At 29.5% G+C, this 20,253-nt stretch overlaps 2 protein-coding genes across 3 annotated transcripts; both read left to right on the plus strand.

Annotated features, from left to right (window-relative positions):
* Positions 1-4,960: 4,960 nt before the first annotated feature.
* On the plus strand, positions 4,961-6,660 carry LOC105635777 (uncharacterized). Its single transcript, XM_012218874.4, has 2 exons — positions 4,961-6,145; positions 6,413-6,660. The coding sequence occupies exon 1, from the start codon at positions 5,352-5,354 to the stop codon at positions 6,102-6,104; it is 753 nt and encodes a 250-aa protein (XP_012074264.1). The 5' UTR covers positions 4,961-5,351; the 3' UTR covers positions 6,105-6,145; positions 6,413-6,660.
* Positions 6,661-15,004: 8,344 nt separating this feature from the next.
* Positions 15,005-19,487, plus strand: LOC105635778 (E3 ubiquitin-protein ligase RHF2A). 2 transcript variants are annotated; one of them, XM_037640394.2, is made up of 9 exons: positions 15,005-15,225; positions 15,910-16,050; positions 16,181-16,227; positions 17,323-17,385; positions 17,475-17,583; positions 17,676-18,067; positions 18,171-18,272; positions 18,372-18,732; positions 19,117-19,487. In XM_037640394.2, exons 2-8 carry the CDS (start codon positions 15,919-15,921, stop codon positions 18,682-18,684), a joined length of 1,158 nt encoding a protein of 385 aa, XP_037496322.1. In that variant the 5' UTR covers positions 15,005-15,225; positions 15,910-15,918; the 3' UTR covers positions 18,685-18,732; positions 19,117-19,487. The 2 variants fall into 2 exon arrangements, with proteins under 2 accessions (XP_037496322.1, XP_012074265.1); XM_012218875.4 differs by having other exon boundaries at positions 15,006-15,225; positions 19,131-19,487.
* The last annotated feature ends 766 nt before the right edge of the window (positions 19,488-20,253 follow it).

Below are 20,253 nucleotides of genomic sequence, written 5' to 3' on the forward strand. Positions count from 1 at the left end.
AGAATTTTTTTTATCATAGTTATTTAAATAATCAACTTTTTGAGCTAATTTTTAGTCAAGCAACAAAGGTCGAGTTGTTTACCCTTGCCTAACTTATTGAGTCAATTCTTGCATTTGTGTTTTGACTAAATCAAAATTCTATCTCCATTAATTGTATAGTTCAGTAATATAGCTTTTATAATACCTTTTAGAGATTGAATGAGGTTTTTTATAAAACATTAAAACTCTAACATTTAAAGTTACGTAAAAGTAAATAAATTTTAATTATTTAAATAATTTATAGAGGGGTAATATAGTCAATTATGATTTTTTTTTTCTAGAATTGTGACTACTCTATGAACTTTTTAATCTTTGTGCAATTTGAAATTGTCTCATTTTTAATAGGATTAAAAGGAATAATACTTACTCTTTCTTTCCATAAAAATAGTCTCACTTTTCTTTCTATTTTCCATTTTAGAAAAGGGTAATCTTTATGTTTTTATTCTATCCATATTTAATAATGTATCTTTCTCGATTTTTTAAACTTGATTTGCCTAAAATTAGTTGTCATTTTGAAAAAAAAAATTTATAATAGAAATCTTAAGCCACGAAATGATAGAGGTTCAACATCTAAATTGCTACTAGGTAAGTCCTCTTCCGCGATCAACAAGAAACTACGTTAGAAAGTTAAACAGTCACTGCTAATATTTCTAATTAGTAACCTATAAAAAATTCTTTAGACTTCTATATAAAGGATTCCCATGTCCTGCATCGGACATGCATTTATCAATCCTATCTAAACTTATTTATTCTCTGTAGCCTTCGCTAACTTAAGCATCAAAGTGTTTACAGGTACCTTCCTTTGTGATGCTTTGGTCTGTTATTCAGCTTCCAATTGATTTGCCATTCACATTCATCCATACTCACAATTTTGTACCTCACAAGGTATTATTAAATATAATTAAATTTTCAAAGTTTACCTTTATCTCTACTAAACACTAACTATCTTTGTAATTTTCCCTCTCTTAGCTTTAGTGACAAATTAATGAGGAGAAAATTATTAAGATTTGAGTAATTAAGTAAGATAAAGGTAATTTACAAATTGAGGTGTATTTTATTAAATTTAGGTGATTTAATTATTTTTTTTAATCACCATGCAAAAACTTTAAATCTTTAAATGTTAAATAAAATAATTATTTTATTTAATACAGATAAAGGTAAATTTTAAAAAACTTATAATGACCAATAATTTGGAACATTTTTTTAAAAATTATGATTTAATTATATTAGCTATAATTTTTTAAATTTGTATAGAATTTTTTTACCATTAGATAATATATACTAAGAATATTAATAATTTATATTATCAACATCAGTTACAATAATATAAGAGTCCATTAAAAGCAATCCAATCCATAAACAGCGAAATACATTTTACAATTAATTGATTATAGAGCTAGGCTCAAAATGAATTCTAATGTGAGCCACTAAAATTATACGATGAAGACTAGGATTACAAATATATCAAGTAGAGCTCGGCTCATTTAAACTTAGCAAAACTCGAGCTCGAAGCGATCCCAATTTGATAATCGTATAAAAGTCCAGCTCGAGCTCGAATTAAATTTATGAAATTATGATATTGTTTTAATGTAGATATAATTGATTTTGACTCGTTGATTAACCTTGAATTCAGCTCAGCTCGAATTTATTCGATTCGGCTTGAGCCCAGCTCAGTCAACTTTTTATTAGGTCTAAGCCTTGAATGGGTTGTCTCGTAGCGAAGACAGCCCAAAAGATCCGTGAAAATGACAATGCCCAGACCAAAAATTGTTTATTTTATTAAGTTATATGAAAATTTTTGGGGAAACCAAAAAATAGTATTGCACAGTGTCCAGACACGTGGTAGCACAGTGAAAGTCCATGGCAACTGAATGCAGCCATACACGTCACATCAAACTCATAGGCCATACGTCTAATTTTAACACCTCAGATAGGGCCCACGTAACTCTCATCCAGCGCTTATCTAGAAGGATCTAGTTTCGTATACGTATACCTAACGCGCCCAGGCCAGGATTGAAATAATTGTCGAGTAAATAAATAGAAAATGACTTACCTTAATGGGCCACCCACTTAACATCGAATCAATAAAAATAATTTTTTAATAAAATCACTATTCAATGATAAAAAATAATATTAATATTTTAAAAAATTATTTTTTATTAATTTAATATATAAATAGAATTATACATACACGAATATAAACAAATCTTGTTCAACTAAACAAAATAAAAGTTTGAAATTCAAAATAAATAAATATGGATGATGGTGGTTCACACACAACTAATTATAAATAATATTTTAGTTAAAATTCCGTTACGTCTAACTATGAACTGAAAAGGGCAAAAAAAAAATATTTAAAAAATAATTTTTTTATTAATTTAATATATGGAACACTACTTGTAAGAAATTTCGAGAGTTCAGCCCCACCATCGTAGTCAAAGGTACCAGTCAACTCAAGCCAGCTCAGCATTAAAAATAAGATCCGATACCTAGATCGTTAAAGTTGTTGTCTTAAATTAAGTTAATTAAGACTTCTACTGGATAAATCAGGATCAATTAATGAGTTTTAGCGGAGTACGTTAACACCACCCAGCTGTGATGTAACGAATCTTAATAAAAATGTAAGGAATCCTAAACAAAATTTGATCCAAACATAATTCCAACTGTCATTTGATCCGTGAAATAATATATATTTAATTTTGTAAGGCAAATATGAATATCAGAAGTCCTGCACGCAATCAATTCTAGTCGAAATAACTCCAAATTATTTTTTTTAATTTACTATTTTTCATAATTCATTTTCTTGGTTGTAATTTCCAGGCAAAGATTTGTTAGATAACAAATAATTGAATTTTGAAAATAATGACCCATCAACTGTCAAAACACACATGAATTCTGTTTACATAGCAACTGCTTTTCAAAAAAGTTAAACAAAATAGTATTTGAATATAATATAAAATTATTTATGTAAAAAATAAAAAAAAATCAACACAATTTCACAAAATTGCTAAAACATTTTTTGTAAGTGGTGTCAAAGTGAATATTTTTTTAGCCAATCAGACATAGTTGATCGGTCTTTTTATCTTTCATAAAAAATGTAGCGAGTGAGAAATTTAGAATTCGAGTCCTCGAGCATAAAAGTTATTATCAATTTGATAAATATTATTAAAAGGGGAGGGTCACGCTCATTATTTTCGTCAATTGGCCTGCCATATATATAAACAAAGTGAATATTCTTTTTTTTTTAAAAAAAATTTAATTTAGACAATGTTCGGCAACAACAAATGCTAAATACTATTTTATAGAGGCTAGTGTTTTTATAACATGGGTTGCACATTATTATTATTATTCGGCATACCCCGTTATTTATATTCATTAATTTATTCTTGTACAGTATTAAGTATGATTATAATTTTTCTCTTGTATTATCTATATATTTATATAATGTTAAGACATGATTTCATGTATAATAATTTTAAATTAAAATTTATCTCTATTTAAATAATATCCATATTATAAGCGGATAATATTTCTCTTAAACTAATTTTAATATGATAGGAAAATATTAAAAACCAAACATATTTAATAAAATAATTATAGACGATAAAATAAAAAAATTATTATTATTATAAAATTAGACTTCAATTTTTTTTTTTAAAATGACAAGTTTAGACTTAGTTAGCATCGATTTCTTAAAAAAAAAAAAAAAAAAGCATAAAAGCATTTGATTAAAAACAATCAACTATTGATGAATTGGATTTTAGCGTTCTATTCAGTTTTACACAATTAAAAAAGGAATAACATAATAATAAACACACATATACTTGTATTGAGTAATTTTAATATATTATTATTTATTTACAATTTTAAAATATATAAATTAAATACATATTTTTTGATAAGTTAAAATAAATAAATTAAATAGATTAGGTTAAATGAACTAATAAATATTTATTAAAATTTACTAGATGAATTAATAAATTAATTATGTTCTGAATTAATTGTGAAATAATATTTTTATATTTTTGGCATTTTGAAGTTTATTTTAAAATTAAAATAGTAATCTGTTTTTTTGAAACAGTTAGTATAGTAAATAATCAATTATTGAAATTTAATTAGAATAATAATATTAAAATAATAATTAATACAATATTTAAAAATTTTTGATTTATTAATTTTTTAAAAACTCAAGGTATTTAATAAACACAAACTATTATCAATTACGCAATGACTAAAGATATTTTAGAATTTCTAAACTTTCACTAAAATTAGGATAGAAAATCTTATTATTCCTCTCTATTTCATAATATTTATCATATTTGAAATTTCACGTTTTTTAAAAAAATTATTAAATTTATCTAAAATATAATAAATTATTAAGTAAATTGATTATATTACTTTTAATTTAATATTAATTTTTTAAAAAATTATTAAATTAAAATAATAATTATTAGTCATATATAAATAATAAATATAGAAAGAAAAAGCTTGACTCGATAAAACAACAATCGGATGAGTACTATTCGGGATAGTGATTACTGCTTTGTTAATCTATGTGAAACTTTTTGGCCCGAGAGAGTATAATATATAATTTCTTTTATCATATTCTAATCCTGAAAGGAAGCATACTGATACAAGTGGAGCTAACCATGCATGAAAGTTTGAGATTGTGCATGCACGTCTTTGCAATAAATTGATTGAACTAATTTGGTAAACAAATTTTAATTTTCAGCTGCATTTATTTAAAACAGAAATCTCCCAAATAAAAAAAAAGAAAAGAAAAAAGAAAAAATTACCCTTATGCACTGTAGTTTTCCTTTCCCTAAATATGTTTTTTTTTAAAAAAAAAAAACATATTTTCTTCATTTTATTTATTTATTTATTTATTTATTTATTTATGAACTCTCCTTCCCAGACATTTCACCAAAAAATAGATATATGAATTGTAACATCCTCTGCTCTCTCCACCTTACATCCACGCATCAAAGTCTCTCTAAATTAATGCTGTTTCTTGAATTTCATACCACTTATTACCAAATAAAGCAAACGAATCAGTCAAAACCAACAGGAAACAAGCGCTAAAATCGTTTGGGACTTTCCACAAACACCTTTCTTCCTTCCTTATATAAGCTGTCAGCTTCTCACAAGGCTGGAAATCTGCCGTGTTCTTCCAACACGGCTATTCATCCACCGCTGCCTCCGCTACAAACAGAGGTTCGTGGTGGTCTTTTTATTTATTCTTATTTAATATTTTATTTTACTTCTCCAATCTTTGATTAATTGGATTTTGTGTTCTTTTCTTTAATCACCAAATGAATCTAAAAAGATCAACAAGTTTAATCAAAATCGAAACTAACCCGACTTTTCTTCCTGCTGATCCACCATTTATTAACTCCACCGCCATGTTCTTTGAAATCGACAAAAATGGCACCGCCGTTGCCGCCACTCCTGAAGGGGCGCAACCTTACGTATCTCGTCAAATGTTCATCCATCCTCCCTCGCCGTTAATCCCATTCCCATCGCCCTCGCCGTCTTCACCGGGGTCAAACAATCGACGTCCGCTTCTGCGACGAAAGAGCCACTCTATTTCCTCTAACCCATACTACGGGGACCGGTTTGCGGAGTTCGCAGGAGGGACGACGGCAGAGTGCGCCGCCGTTTGCTGTTGCTGTCCATGCGGATTAGCAAACCTTTTATATCTGACTATTTATAAAGTGCCGGCTGGACTTTGCCGCCGTGCTTTAAGGAAGAAGAGGAGAAAGCAATTGATTAAAAAAGGGCTTTTACCGGCACGGGTAAAGCGGTGCTACTGCGGTTGTGATGATACGGAGTTACAGATTCATCCCGCTAACGGATTTCATGATTCTCTTCATATTTTGAAGTCCGACGACGATGAGTCGTCGGACGAGGAGGAAGAGGAAGCAATGATGAAGCTGGAGCAAGAGATGTGGGAAACATTTTATGGTACTGGGTTTTGGAGAAGTCCTTCTCAGAAAGAGCCACCTACAAGGAGAAGTAATGTCAGTATAGATTCACCTCAAGTTGTCAACACTAAACAACTTTAGGAGTCTATAGAGCCTCCAAATCTTGTTAATTCCAACAACTGGTAAATATTTTGTTTTTATAAAAATGAAATTTAAAAACTTTCTTTTAATTGAATTTTTCTTTGGTTTGTTTGTTTGTTTTCTTGGAAAATCAAATTCCCTCCTTTGATTAAACTGATTGGGAAATAGATTTGGGGGTTTATGTTTGTATGTATAGATGAAGAAAAGGGGAAGAAAGAAAGGGAAAAAAGAGGGTAATTGTTTTTGATGGGTATGGTGTTATTTTTGCTTTTTAATTTTGTTGAATTATTAATGGTATTAATTACCAGTTGATGATCATGATGATGCTATTGGAGAAGAGAAAGAGACTTCCAGTTCCAGGCATGAAAATGGCTGCCGGTGATTAGATTTAAGGGAAATATTGTAAAGATTGGGTTTCCTTTGTTAATTACTACTATTAGTCTGATTTTATCAGACTTCTCTTGTAGTAACGAAATCAAATATATATATATATATATATATATTGAGATATTATTTATGAATGGAAAATTAATTACACAGAAAATTAAAGATTTTATGATGATATATAATTTCTCTTTATTACTTTCAGATATGTAGAACAAGAAATACATGCATTCAAAAGAGCATCTAATGAACCGTTTACCCAAAATATTACCTTATGATCATAACAGAGATTTTTTTAAAATTATTTTTTATTTGCACAATAAGACATAGCATAGTAATAAATGCATTAATAATAGATTCAGATTTAAATATTCTTCTCCAATTCTAAAAAAAAAAATTTAAATTTAACATTTCCTTTTTCTAGGTTAAAAATATGCTCATTTAAAAAAAAAATTCCTTTCATTAATTTGATCTGTTAATGGATCCGTACGGTTTACATAAATCGGATTGCTTTACTTGGTTTTTACAGACATTTGAATTTCTTATTTTTACCCATAACAATAGCTTAGATGGGAAATGTTAATCATTTTTTTTTTGAAATAAACATTAATCACTATTAAGTTATAAAAAAATGTTACAATTTTATCATTTTTTTCTTAATGTACAGTAAAAGATACACTCATTCAGATCAAAATACTATTTGTAATTGATTTGATATAAAGGTGAGACCATACACAAGGTGTAGGTAAGTTCTTTCTAAAACTAAAATTACTATAATTCAAAGAGCATCGTATGAACCCTTTAATCAAAGCATTGCCTTATGGATCAATAGAGATTTTTTAAAAATTTTTTCCGCGTTGTTTTTTTTTTCTTCCAGTAAATGGTTAGAATTCCGTAGACCGGATTTAAGGCAATTATAAAAGGAAAAATGGGTTGCTCTACTTAATTTTTACAAAATTTTAATTTCTTATTTTTACTAATAACAATAGCTTAATTAGGAAACATTAATCACTGTTTTTTTTTTTTTATGTAAACATTAATCACTATTAAGCTATAAAAATCCAACCCTTTTTATTTAGGTATTACAAAGTTGATAGGGATAGAAAAAAAATTTACAGAAATCATATGAGTGGTGGCAGAAGGATCAGGGAAGTGTACTCGGGAAAGACTTTTAGTTTGTAATTTTGAACATGTCACTGTCCCAAACAATGATAATATTGGGAGGTCTTCTCAGGTGCTTCAGATTTCAAAATGCAGGCTGTGTTGAGCAGGGCGTGTAAGCTGTCCTTTTTCTTGCCCGTGTGATTGGGACCCTTTACTCTTTTTTTTTTTTTTCCCCTTCACTCTTGTATTATGTTACACCACATCCAAAATTACACTTGTCCTTTCTATATTCCAAGCTTAGTAAAGTACTACCCAGTTCTTCTCCTTTGAATTGGGGTATTGTTTGTGTAATTATGTAGCAACTGTAGCTTTCTTCTTCCTGTAGTTTTTCATGTTTCATGCAGCTGGATTTGCATATAAAGTTTATAGAAATCCGATTTCTTTTTGAAATATCTCTTTTTTTTTAATGTTAATTTGTTGTATTGGGAAATTCTCATATGGCCTGCCTAGTGTCCACGTAGAATACAACAAACAACAACCTAAGCCTTAATCCCAAAATAATTAGGATTAGCTATATCAATCATTTGTTTCAAAGTTCAATATGATCATATTGATATCAATGCAAAACAAAGTATAAGCCAGAAAAAAATTTTAAAATACTTTTTGTAAAAAAATTTTTGAAAAGGAATTTTAAAACAATGTAATATGCAGAATATATAAATTAATTCTTGATCTATGTAATACATGATGGCAGTGGCGAATATGATCAATAATAAAGTATCAGATTTGCGAATCGGGTGTATGGAAGTCTAAGTAATACATGACCATATCATTTCAAATGTTTTTGTCTCGTTTTATTTCCAACTTTCACTTCTTGCTTTTCTCTAATATGATCGATTCTAATTTTATCCTATTTGGGTAACCACACATCTGTCTCAATATTTGATATTTGCACATTTATCTTGTGAACATGTTATACTTTAGTTGCTTAGTATTCATTACTATATAGCGAAATTAGTCCCACCACAGTTCATTACTATATGGCACTCCTTCATTTAAATTCTAGAAGAAACATCTTCATTTATGAGATTCCCCGTTTAGAACACAAACCCTATATGTTCGAATTGATTAAACTTAAACATCAATGTACCATCTAATTTAACCTAATTTTCCTGCTTTTACCAACAACCAAACTCGCAACTCATGTATTTCATCTTATTCTTCAGTTTTTTTCAATCATTAATTATATAATTAATAATACTAATAATATTATTTTAAATAATAAAACTTTTTCAGTTTCTTTTTTTAATAATTAATAATATTAATAATATTATACTTCATAAAATTTCTAATATATATATAAATATATAAAAGCATAAGGATATTTACTTACCCGTCGCAATATCAAAATATTTAAAATGCTGAGGTTGGGAAAGAAATAACTTTTAAGGTGCTGAATTGATGATAAAAATAGTTTTACGTTATTTTTTAATCGAAACATTAATTGAGTTAATTTGATTTTAATATCATTCATATTATTAAATATTTCTTCAATTTTTTAGTAATTAATTAAATGATTAATAAAATCATTAATATTATTTTAAATAATAAAACTTTTCAGTTTCTCTTTTATAATTTAATAATATTAAATGTTTTCAATTTTTTTATATATTCGCTTAGATGTCATAATATCAACATATTATAGGCAACAAAAGAATAATTTTGAGGATTCTGAGTTGGCGAGGAAAATATTTATTTGTGATTTTTTAATTTAGATAATAAATGAATCGACATTTATATTAATACAAATATTCTTCAATTTTTTGAATAATTAACTAAGTAATCAGTAATATCATTAATATTATTTCAACCAATAAAACGTTTCAGTTTCTATTTATAATTTAATGATATTTGATGTTCTTCAGTTTTATAATTAACTAGATAATTAATAATATTATTAACATTATTCCTAACAATAAATTTTTCAATTTTTTCTAAAATTAATAAAACTAATAATATTATAATTAATAAAAATTTCAAATTAGTTTTTCTTATACTATTAGAAATTTTTTAAAGTGAAAATGAAAATAAAGAACATTAAAAAAATTTAAACCTAAAAATTTAGCTGAGGTTATTAATTAAAAAAAATCTGAGGAGATTTTTATTGATACAACAAACTTATTGTTTGGATTATTAGGAGAAAATAAACCAAAGACTCTTTTATTAATTTCTAAAAAACTTATTATAGAATTATTAATTATTGAATTGCAAAGAGCATGAATGCTTATGATTAATCAATGTTTAAATGAATTGCAATTCACTAAAAATTAAATTGGTGGACCAATGGTGAGTGATATAAAATTGAGATTCATCATTCGTGCCAAGAAGTCTTTGTAAACCTTTTTCAACCCACAAATCATTTAAAAGAAGAAAAAGAAAATATATTTTTCTTAGAATCCATTGTGGCCCAATAAGCAGCTTTCCCTTATGTAATCCCTCCCTTTTTCCTTTTGGTTTTGACCGTTGAAGTGCAATTGTGTAAAAGAAATTCTTCCAAATCCCAAAAGTTGTGAAATTGTTTAAAAGAAATGCTATGAGAAAAAAAAAAAAAAAAAAAAAAAAAAAGGTCATTATTGGATGGACTATGAGGCCTAATAAATGGACTTTCAACCCATAAAACACAAAGCCCAAAGGAAGCCCACCATAAGAGTTCAGATAAGATGGATTATTGTTTGGGAATGGGTTTGGGCATTTGGTGTTATTGCCTTATTGGGTTGCCCAACATTTTATTCTACTAAAAAGTTTGGTTAAACTGTCATCATTTTTCTTTTTTAATAATGTGTTTTAGTTGTACCAAAAAGCATATATAATATAAGGATTTGTTAGCTATTTTAATTTTATAATTATGGATTTATATATTTTTTTAATTATTTGATCTTTAAAAGTGAAAAAAAATTCCATGATAACAAAATTTATAAAAAAATATCATCACTTTTTTTTATAATTATTTTTAAAAATTAGATTTTCAATATAAATATAATTGATAAAGTAAAGTGAATAATCAATAAAGTGTAGTCTGGTCAGTCTTTTCACGTATATAATGAGTGAAAGTTCTCGAATTTGAATATTCTAAATCATAACTATTGCCGAGTCTCCAAATGAATAGAAAAGAAAAGTGAGTAAATAGATATAATATTAATTGATTTGGAGGATCTAGGACCTATTTGAGATTGGGTAATTTCGTGGCAGCTGCAAATGTTTAAATCAGAACAATAAAGGGCTGTATCCCAACAAATGACACCTACAATTTTTGCTCTCCCCGCATCAAATGGACACAGGATGGCAGGAGGATAGCTGACCTACACCAAACTAACCAACCGTATTTAGAAGGAAATCTCTTGGATTTTTTTGGTTTCCTTTTGACCATCCAATTGTCGCCACATATAATAATAGATTGATATAACACTTTTCCTAATAATTGGAAAATACTTGTGGATATGGATTTTATATTCATTTCTCTTGTTTTCAGATAATTATCATTTAAAAAACTTTCATTTTTTTATTATCATTTTGTTGATATTTTTATTTGTGCCAATTATCATAATTAGATTTACTAAATATACCTGATTGACTTTGGAAATATTCTTTGTTAGATTCTTCAAAACAAAAACGTTCTTAACTTTAGTGGAAAAGATTCAAAAAATTTGATTTCGTAATGTCTCAAATGAATCAAGTGGAGTTCATATACATTAATAGAGCATGTAATCGGTTTGCAGATTTTTTGGCAAAGAATGGGATTATGGCAGCAAATTAAATTTTGGCTTGGATCTAACGATGACCATTAGAGTTTTCAACAAGCTTTTCGCAAATTTCTTTAAAGTTTTATGTTGTCTCACTGCTATTTCTCACCTCAATAACCACTTGCATTTCATGTTTAGCTTTGCTATAAATGTAAATTATTTAAATTTGATTTATTTTAGTGCAATATTAGTGTAATCCTATATGGAACTTTGTTTAGGATGTTTGTGTAACTCATTTATTGGGTTTATTATATCTTTTCATTTAAAAGATCTTGACATTTTTATGCTAAATTTGGATGTGAGAGGGAGCTTATCGACTGACTTTCGTGGTTAGATATATTAAAATTTTCTTGAACAATATATATGTATATATATAAATAAAATAAAAAAAAATTTGCTGGTAAAAAGAAAGTATATAGAGTTATAGGCCCAATGTATGCATGTGTGATGTTCTTTTTTGGTTTTTAATATTTGGAAATATTGTCATGTCATTGTAATCCTTCGGCTGCCAATGGTCCTCTTGAGATCAAACAAATACGATAAGAATTCCAAGTTTTAAGGGACTGCTAAGTTCGCTCGGACATCTCATGTACTCATGTCATTCGTGGCAATTATCTAGAAAAGGGCAGTGGACCCGTCTCATCAATCTCCAATTTTTGTTGACTAACCGTATATTTTTTTTTTCTAATTTAATTAACCATAATAATAAAAATAATATCCACAAACAATTAAATCAGTGAAATTGAACTACATTTCAAATAAATTTACTTTTTAAATTAGCATTTTAAAATTTAAAATCACCATTCTTAAGGGATTTTTACCTGCATATTATTCTTAAAAAATACTTATATTTTTTTTACGACAAATGTCTAAACTTTAATTATTATACTAATGAGACTTATTTTTAATCATGTTTAAGAAGTATACGTATTTCTTAAAAATTATAAAAAAATGGGTATATATATACACACCAGATAGCTGGTTAACAATCTTATAAAATCTTCTAGAAAATCAATTATTTGTTTGTATATTATATACTTTTGGCAAATATGGAAAAAGATATACCTTCCACTACCAGAAGAATATTAATTAGTAATCTTACACTTTTCTTGTGGTTAGATTAAAAATGATTTTAATGTCCAAATTAATATTTTAATTGAAAATAGTTTTTTAATTATAATTTTAGTTTGAAACTGCCACTGTTATTAGCAGTAGCCCTACCTCCTACTTTTAAATTTAATTTTAGTTTGGAGCTGCCGCTGAAATTTCAAATTTCATTTTAATTTTTTTTCTTTAATAAACTCAAATTTATTTTCAATAACAAATCTGTCTTTTTGTTTTGTTATGATTGATTGTCTCCATATTTTGAATTTTTTTGTTCCTTCTTTGTGATGGTAGTCCTTCTTGTGAGGGTTTATTACAAAACAAGACTATGATATTTGATTTTATTTAGTTGGAGACTTTAGATTTTGATTTACAGATATAGATCTTTGATCGATGGAGCCTGATAGTGCGGCATGTTTCTCCAATGATACTATTTATGCATAGCGATGAGAACTCATCTATATTCGTCATATATTGTAAATTATTGGCAAAACAATCGAGTTATAGAAGATCCAGAAGAGTTATTATTTTGATGTCCAAATCAATTAACAGACTAGTTGCTGCTATGGAGATTTATACCTTTTGTTAAAATCAACTCAAAGTGGAAAGATCTAATATTATATTTTTTTTTAATTTTAGTTTTATTATTCAAAAGAATATAAATTCTTTTGTTTAGTTAGAAGATCATCAAATTTTACTAGCTAGTAAAGTTATATGTCTGGTTTATATATTTATTTGTGATTCTTGATATTATTATTAATGAATTGCATTTTTTTTTTAAAAAAAATCTAATTGAAAATGCATAATAGACAACTTGTACCAATAATTGAATAAGATATTGATAAGATTAATTAATTAATTAATTAGCATTTGCGCCCCATATTGCCTCTTAAGAAAAGATTATAAATATTTGCAAATCTTCTAGTTTAGCATGAGTGGTTTATATTTAACTAATTAAAAAAATAATAAAAATATTAAATAACTGGCTCATGCTACATATTAATTTCACTGCTAAATGAAAAATAAAAAAATTATCTTCTTATATAGAGATCAATATGTTAATTGTGTGTTCCACATTATAAATAGAAAATAAAACTATCTATTTTTTATCTATATATTATTGGTTATTGATTTATTAAAAAATTATGCTTTTAATACTTGGTAGTTGGTACTCCATGAAGGATTGGTTGGACTTACTTTTGAGATTGTGATTTAATCTGAAGGGACATAGCTGGGTAATGTTAGAATTTAAGGGGAAAATTTGACATGGGACGTAAAAAGCTGATCCTATCACTTTGTTCCGATTTAGGATAATAAGATCATAAGCTTTGTTTAACTTTAGCATCCAGAAAGAAGATTTTTTCATCAATAAATTTAACTCATATATTGCTCTTTTCTTTATTTTTAGGTGTGAAGCAGTGTTAAACCGAAAAATTCAATAAGCATTGTTTTTCTCTGAAAAGAAGGTGATCCAGTTGCACCTTTCGGTATGGCTATCTTGTTCCGACTTCACTCTAGTCACTAATATTGCCTTCAGCATCTCTCTCGTTGCGGTTAAGGTAACAACTTCGGACACGAAAGCTCCCATATTGTGATGAGCGATGTGTACAAGACTTAGGAATGAATTCACCGTCGTATGGCTGACAGACAATTACTAGTGATTTCAACCTCATGCAGACGAGTTGGTAGTTATAATTTGAACTGAGGACGAGTTCTTAGAGTTAGCTCACCCTCACAAGATTATAGAATGCAAGGAAAAAAGTGAAAACATGTTGAAACGTTAGCAAATGTAGTTTTTTTTTTTTTTTTATTATCAAAATACTAAATACTATTTTAAAAGCATTGATGGAACTAGGGGGTCTAGAGCCTCCCTAAATTTTTTTTTAAAAATCACCTATAAAATATTAAAATTTTTTATCTATCCTCTAAAATAATAAAATTTTTCAATTTCATCCCCCTTAACTCTTTAAAATTTTTTTAGCCCCCTTTAATTTTAATTCCTGGCATCCTCACTTAAAAATGTATTAAAAATATTGAAGTGAGAGTAATATTCAAATAAAACTTTTTGAATAATGAGATTATTGTATATATAAAATTGGTCTAAAAATAGAGTCTAATTGTAATTTTATATTTTCTTTTTAATTTATTAAGAAATTTAATAAATTAAAAATCTATTCGTTACATAAGGGAGAATACCAAACAGAATGCAGTCTGATTCCTTGTTGATTAAAACATAAACAAAAGAAATTGTGGGGTCTAATTGATAACAGAATATTCTTCAAAAAGAAATGAGATAAGATAAGATCCATAAACAATACAATTATTTAAAGTGGGTAAAAGAACGGCAAACAACTGATGGCTGATGGTTGATGCCACTGTAGCGGTGGTGGATTATTGTACTACCCAAAACCTATCAGGAAATAATAAAATAAAAAAAAATAAAAAAAAGGGAAGCAACCAGCAAACAAACAAACAAACAAAGCCCACCCATAAATAAAACCATAATTAAAGGGAAAGGTTGCCACGTCTTGTCTCTCTCTATCTCCCTCTCTCATTTCTCTTTATCATCATTTTAAGCTTCCCTGAATTCTAGGGTTTCCATGGATCTCTAGTACCATTTTCCCTTCAAAGGGTTACAGATTTGATCTTTCCAACATTTGATGGGCAGTGCTTGAGTTTCTTTCTTTCTTGACTCCATTATCTGGAGCTTTTCCAATTTCTCAACGGAGGTAAACCCAATTAATTTGTTCTATCTCTCTCTTTTCATATACTGCAAATTTTATGTCTTTGATGGACATATGCATTTTTAATCATATTGATAAATTTCTGATCTGGATGTAATTTGTTTTTCCATAATTCCAGCTAAAAATATTTTTTTTTTCCAGCAAAACATTTTATGCCTGTATGTGAAGCAAAGTGCATGTTTTTTGGTTTGCTTTTCTAATGGAATCCAACTATTTCGTATGCGGTTCTCTTACGACTTTGTAAAGGAAGTAATTTGCCTTTATTACCTGAATTTTTAATGTTGATGTTTTGTTCATTGATGCTTATTGGAGTTTGAAAAGGTGTAATTATGCTTTTAGCTCTAGGTGGAGCTGAATATTGGATAACAGTTGAGGTTTAGATTTCTTTATTCATTGGAGCTTGGCTTTAGTAATTTTGGAGAGAATTTAATCATTTACGGATTTAATTAATTTTGCTAGTTTTCCTTGTCATTGGATATGTAACATATCTTCAATTTTCTTATCAATTTAAGAATAAAATTTCCTGCTGCATGTTTTTATTCTTTGGCTTGAAAATGCTGCGTTTTGTGAGCATTATAAGCCAAAAATGTTAGTTCCTTCAGTTGAGCGATACGTTTTATTAGAGGTTAGTTCATTTTGAATTTTATATGGATTTTTGGTGTTTCAAAGGTTCCGGAGATGGAGGAGGCCAAGAAAACTGAAACTCATATGACATCTGCCGCTGCTTTTGTGGAAGGAGGAATTCAGGAGTCTTTCGATGATGCATGCAGCATTTGCCTCGAGGAATTTTGCGAGAGCGATCCTTCAACGGTAATGGTTTATTCTATCCCTCTGTTATAGTCCTTTCCTTTTCTCATCCTTATATACAACTAGATATTTGGTATGTGTTTCATGGTTGATTTTTTTCTCTCTCTCTCTCTCTCTCTCTCTTGCTCCACAGCTTACTAATTGCAAGCATGAGTTTCATCTCCAATGCATCCTTGAATGGTATGACATATTATAGTATCAATTCTCTTCCTTTATCCTTTTTGACAATTATCATTGAATGGTTCATTCTTGGCCTCTGTTATGTTTGTTAATGTTGTTTGTGTGCTTGCTTGTTGTATTTTCTTTTTTAGTTTCATTCTGTGGTTGATGTGTTAACTGCACGTACATTGAGATTAAATTGAACGTAAAAAATGATTTTGTGCTTTTGTTTTCATGCGTCTTTAGGAAATGGATATCATTCTAGGAACTTAGGATTGAGTACATGTAAGTCTGTGGGTTTTTATTAAGAGAGAGGACACAGGAACCATTCTTGATTTGGGAAAGAAATTTGATAATTGAAACAATAAAGAAAAATTATTTAACCTGAATAATAATGAGTTATTTTTGATATCTATTATCTCCACGTGGTATAATTTGCTCCTGGTGCAATATAATTGATGGTGCATGGTTTTTTGTGTGTTTTCTGCAATAACAGTTTTTCTGGTCATGCTGCTATTCTTTCATTCTCTTCTATTGGTTTTGTATGCATTGTTTCCTATTTTTTTTCCCCTTCGATCAGTGCCATATCTATTTTGTGAAAATTTTGTATTAATAATTGAACCCCAACAGTTGTAACCTAAGCTTCTTTCTGAAGATTCCTTCGTTAATAATGCTCTCTTGTCTGTCATCTATAAACAATAAAAATCTCAAGTCTTGTCTGTGATAGACCTGTTTTTTTAGCATTATTGGCACTGTGGAGATTGTTTTCCTGGGACTTAATTGAAGTAACCCTTAATCTCAAACTGGATGGTCTTAGTTACACTAATCTTTTTGATGCCCGTGTCTGAATCAGTATATCTGTTTTGCTCAATAGATAATGACTGTAGTTTGTAAATTTATAAGGATTTTTATCCTCTTTATCCTTTGCTAAAAATGCGTTGTATTTTGTAATTATCCTGGTCAATGAATCTTGAAACCATGATAACAGTAATTATTCTAAACTTGCTTAAGTTATTAGTTATCAATGTTTGATGTGGATCGTTGAGATTTAGCGGTGACATGAAATGGGAATAGAAATAAAAACCTTCACATTTTACACTAGATTTGGATTTGCAGGTGCCAGAGAAGCTCTAAATGTCCCATGTGTTTGCAGGCCATTGGTCTGAAGGATCCCACAAGGTTGGTCTTTTGCTTGTTAATGTTGCTTGTTAAATTTTTAATCTTATTTCTTTTACATTTCTGAATAATCTAATTCACAAGCTGTGCAGTCAAGAATTGCTTGAGGCTGTTGAGCGGGAGAGAAACTTCAGAGCTGCTCCATCAAGAAATGCCACTATATTCCGTCATCCTATGCTTGGGGATTTTGAACTGCAACATGTATGCTTTCTGTGTATTGCTAGTTGGCTATTGAACATTTCAAGCAGCAGTCACTAACTTAGGGCGACGTAATGTTTTGCATTGTAATGCAGTTACCAGTTGGTGCAAGTGATTCTGATCTTGAAGAGCGTATAATCCAGCACTTGGCTGCTGCTGCTGCCATGGGAAGGTCCCACCACTTTGGTAGGAGGGCAGGCCATAGAAATAGGCAATCTTCCAACAGTCGGCCGCAGTTTTTGGTATTTTCTGCTCATCCTAATGCGCCTTCTTCTGGCCATGTTTCCTCCTCCCTGTCTCAGGTAGGAGTGGGAAGTGAACCAGGTACAGTTGATGTAGCTAGTTCATCAGCTCCACTTACATTTCCTGGGGATGAAATTGGACAACAAACTCTACAATTTCCTTCTGTTTTAACGGCTGAAAGTTCCTCTGCATCTGGATCTACTGTCATGCCTGCCAATCATCGAGGAATTTCCTTTAATGATCGGTATTTGTGGTTTCCTTTATTGTTAGTAAGATTTGCTCTTTTTACTTTGGTGCATAGCATGCTTATATACATACATTAATATTTTATTATTTGTTGTTTATAGAAGTAATGCTTCTTCATTGCCAAATCAAGACAGAGCGGGACCATCAGAATTTCAGTCATTTTCAGAGTCTCTAAAATCTAGACTTAATGCAGTGTCAATGAGGTACAGTTTCCAAAAACAACCTCTTTTTTCCTGTATTTGCTGCGCTGTATAATTTTCTTTTTCATTATTTTTAGTTTCTTCTTTAACAATTGTATCCAGATATAGAGAATCATTTTCTAGGAGTACAAGAGGGTTGAAGGAGAGGCTGTTCTCCCGTAACAGTTCAATGTCTGATCTTCGTTCTGAAGTCCGAAGAGAAGTTAATGCTGGTTTTGCAACTGTATCTCGAATGATGGAGCGCCTGGAAACCAGAGATAATAGTAGAGATAATCAAGATCCTGTATCAAATTATTCAACTGATTATTCAGTTGCTGAGAGGAGCAACCAGAGCAATGCCAACAGTCGCAGAGAGAGCCCTTTACATGGAAGCAGTACATCGGCTTCTTGTGCTACAAGCTCAGCTTCTACTTAAGTTTTAAAGACTTTCATGGTGTCTATCCTCAGCATTTCATCTTTGAAGGTGCGTAATGATGTAGGTGAAGATCTTGTTTTTTTGAACAGTTAGTCACAAATGGAATATTGGTGCTACCATATTTCACCACTGAAAACATTACTTCGAGCTTTTATCTTTCTTTTATTTTTTTTTTTCATAGCTGCAATTTTATAATTGAATGCATATAGACAATGCCACTATAGTGATGTCTTATTGAGGACATGGATACAAACACCTGAGTGCCCAAAATGAATAGCAATTTTGATGTTTTCTACATTTCTAAGACTGCTTTTCATTTTTTTAATTATGTGCTAATATATCTGGTTGCATGATGTTTTGGGATGCAACATTAACGTTAGACTATGTTTTCACTGATGCTTTAAAGGACATTAACATCTAATATAAATTTAGGTTTGTATTTTCAGGTTGTAAACTCCATTTCTCCAAATATGACATGATGAGGAGAAGATGCTTTGTATTACAAGCCAGGAGGTGAGCTTTTGCTTGAACCTGAATAAAAGAGGGAAGATGAATCTTGAGAAAGAGCTTCCATCTGGACAGATTTATGAATCGATATTTGTATGTAAATTTGTTTCACACAAAAATTTCTTTCCTTGAAAAAAAAAAAATCATTTAAACAAGAAGAAGAAAAAGGGGCATCTGCACAGAACATGTATTTGAACTATGTCTGGATGGCTTGGTTGTGGCACGATATGAGTAGCAATATATCTGATCTTGAAATGCTATGTATTGTAATATATCTATATATTTCTCTCTTACAATTATTAACTTGTTTAGGATTGAGGGTACTGGTAAAGTAGTGTCAAATCGGTTGAGAAACAACATTGAAATGGCTGAATCGGTTGAAAGAGTCAAGTCGAGTCACAGGGATATTTTGAAAAACTTGCACATAAAAAACAGACGGTTTAGTCCTGAGTTTTGGTTTCAAAACCACTTTTGAAACCAAATATTTAAATTAGAAATTAAAAATAGGTGGGATGAGAAATGCACCTAGTTGCTTTTGGCAAGAGCTTCAAGAATACAGTAATGGCTGCCAACACTTCGTGCATGTCAGGTTCAAAGCTGGTTTCTGTAGGCGTTGCTCTTTGAATACTCAGCAGACAGTTCTTCTTGTAAAATAATGAACATGCAACTGGAATTTTTATAAGATGCAAGTTTTTTGCTTCCTGTAGAGTAACCATGAGCAGAACTTTCCGCACACCTGCAGCCATCACCTTTCCATTTGAATTACGAATAACCATGTCTAACCCAGCCCCAACTTTGGTCTGTGTTGATATTGAGAATACCTTCTGCAGGTGGAGTCCAATGCTGTTCTCGAGTTCATCATTAATGGCGCCCTCAGAGACGAACGCTGTTCTCTTGAGTTCATCCTTAATGGCGCCCTTATAGATGATATTGTTATTCTGGAAATCAGGCAAGCTTAAAACTTGATGAACAATTTGAGGAACTAACAATTGTTTATTTTGGAAAAAGCAAGCGTTTCTTGCATGCTATAATAACGAAGCTATCATCGATTAATCTCAACTT

Source organism: Jatropha curcas, chromosome 2 (assembly GCF_041381405.1).
Source record: "Jatropha curcas cultivar XTBG-Jc1 chromosome 2, XTBG_Jcur_1.0, whole genome shotgun sequence".
NCBI classification, from domain to species: domain Eukaryota; kingdom Viridiplantae; phylum Streptophyta; class Magnoliopsida; order Malpighiales; family Euphorbiaceae; genus Jatropha; species Jatropha curcas.

What these genes read in the sequence shown, in the direction of transcription:
- LOC105635778 (XM_037640394.2), top strand. Translation starts at nt 15,919, where the DNA reads ATGGAGGAGGCCAAGAAAACTGAAACTCATATGACATCTGCCGCTGCT. An exon ending in GCGAGAGCGATCCTTCAACG is followed by an intron (nt 16,051 to 16,180) that starts GTAATGGTTTAT and finishes CTTGCTCCACAG; the next exon opens with CTTACTAATTGCAAGCATGA. An exon ending in CTCCAATGCATCCTTGAATG is followed by an intron (nt 16,228 to 17,322) that starts GTATGACATATT and finishes TTGGATTTGCAG; the next exon opens with GTGCCAGAGAAGCTCTAAAT.
- LOC105635777 (XM_012218874.4), top strand. Translation starts at nt 5,352, where the DNA reads ATGAATCTAAAAAGATCAACAAGTTTAATCAAAATCGAAACTAACCCG.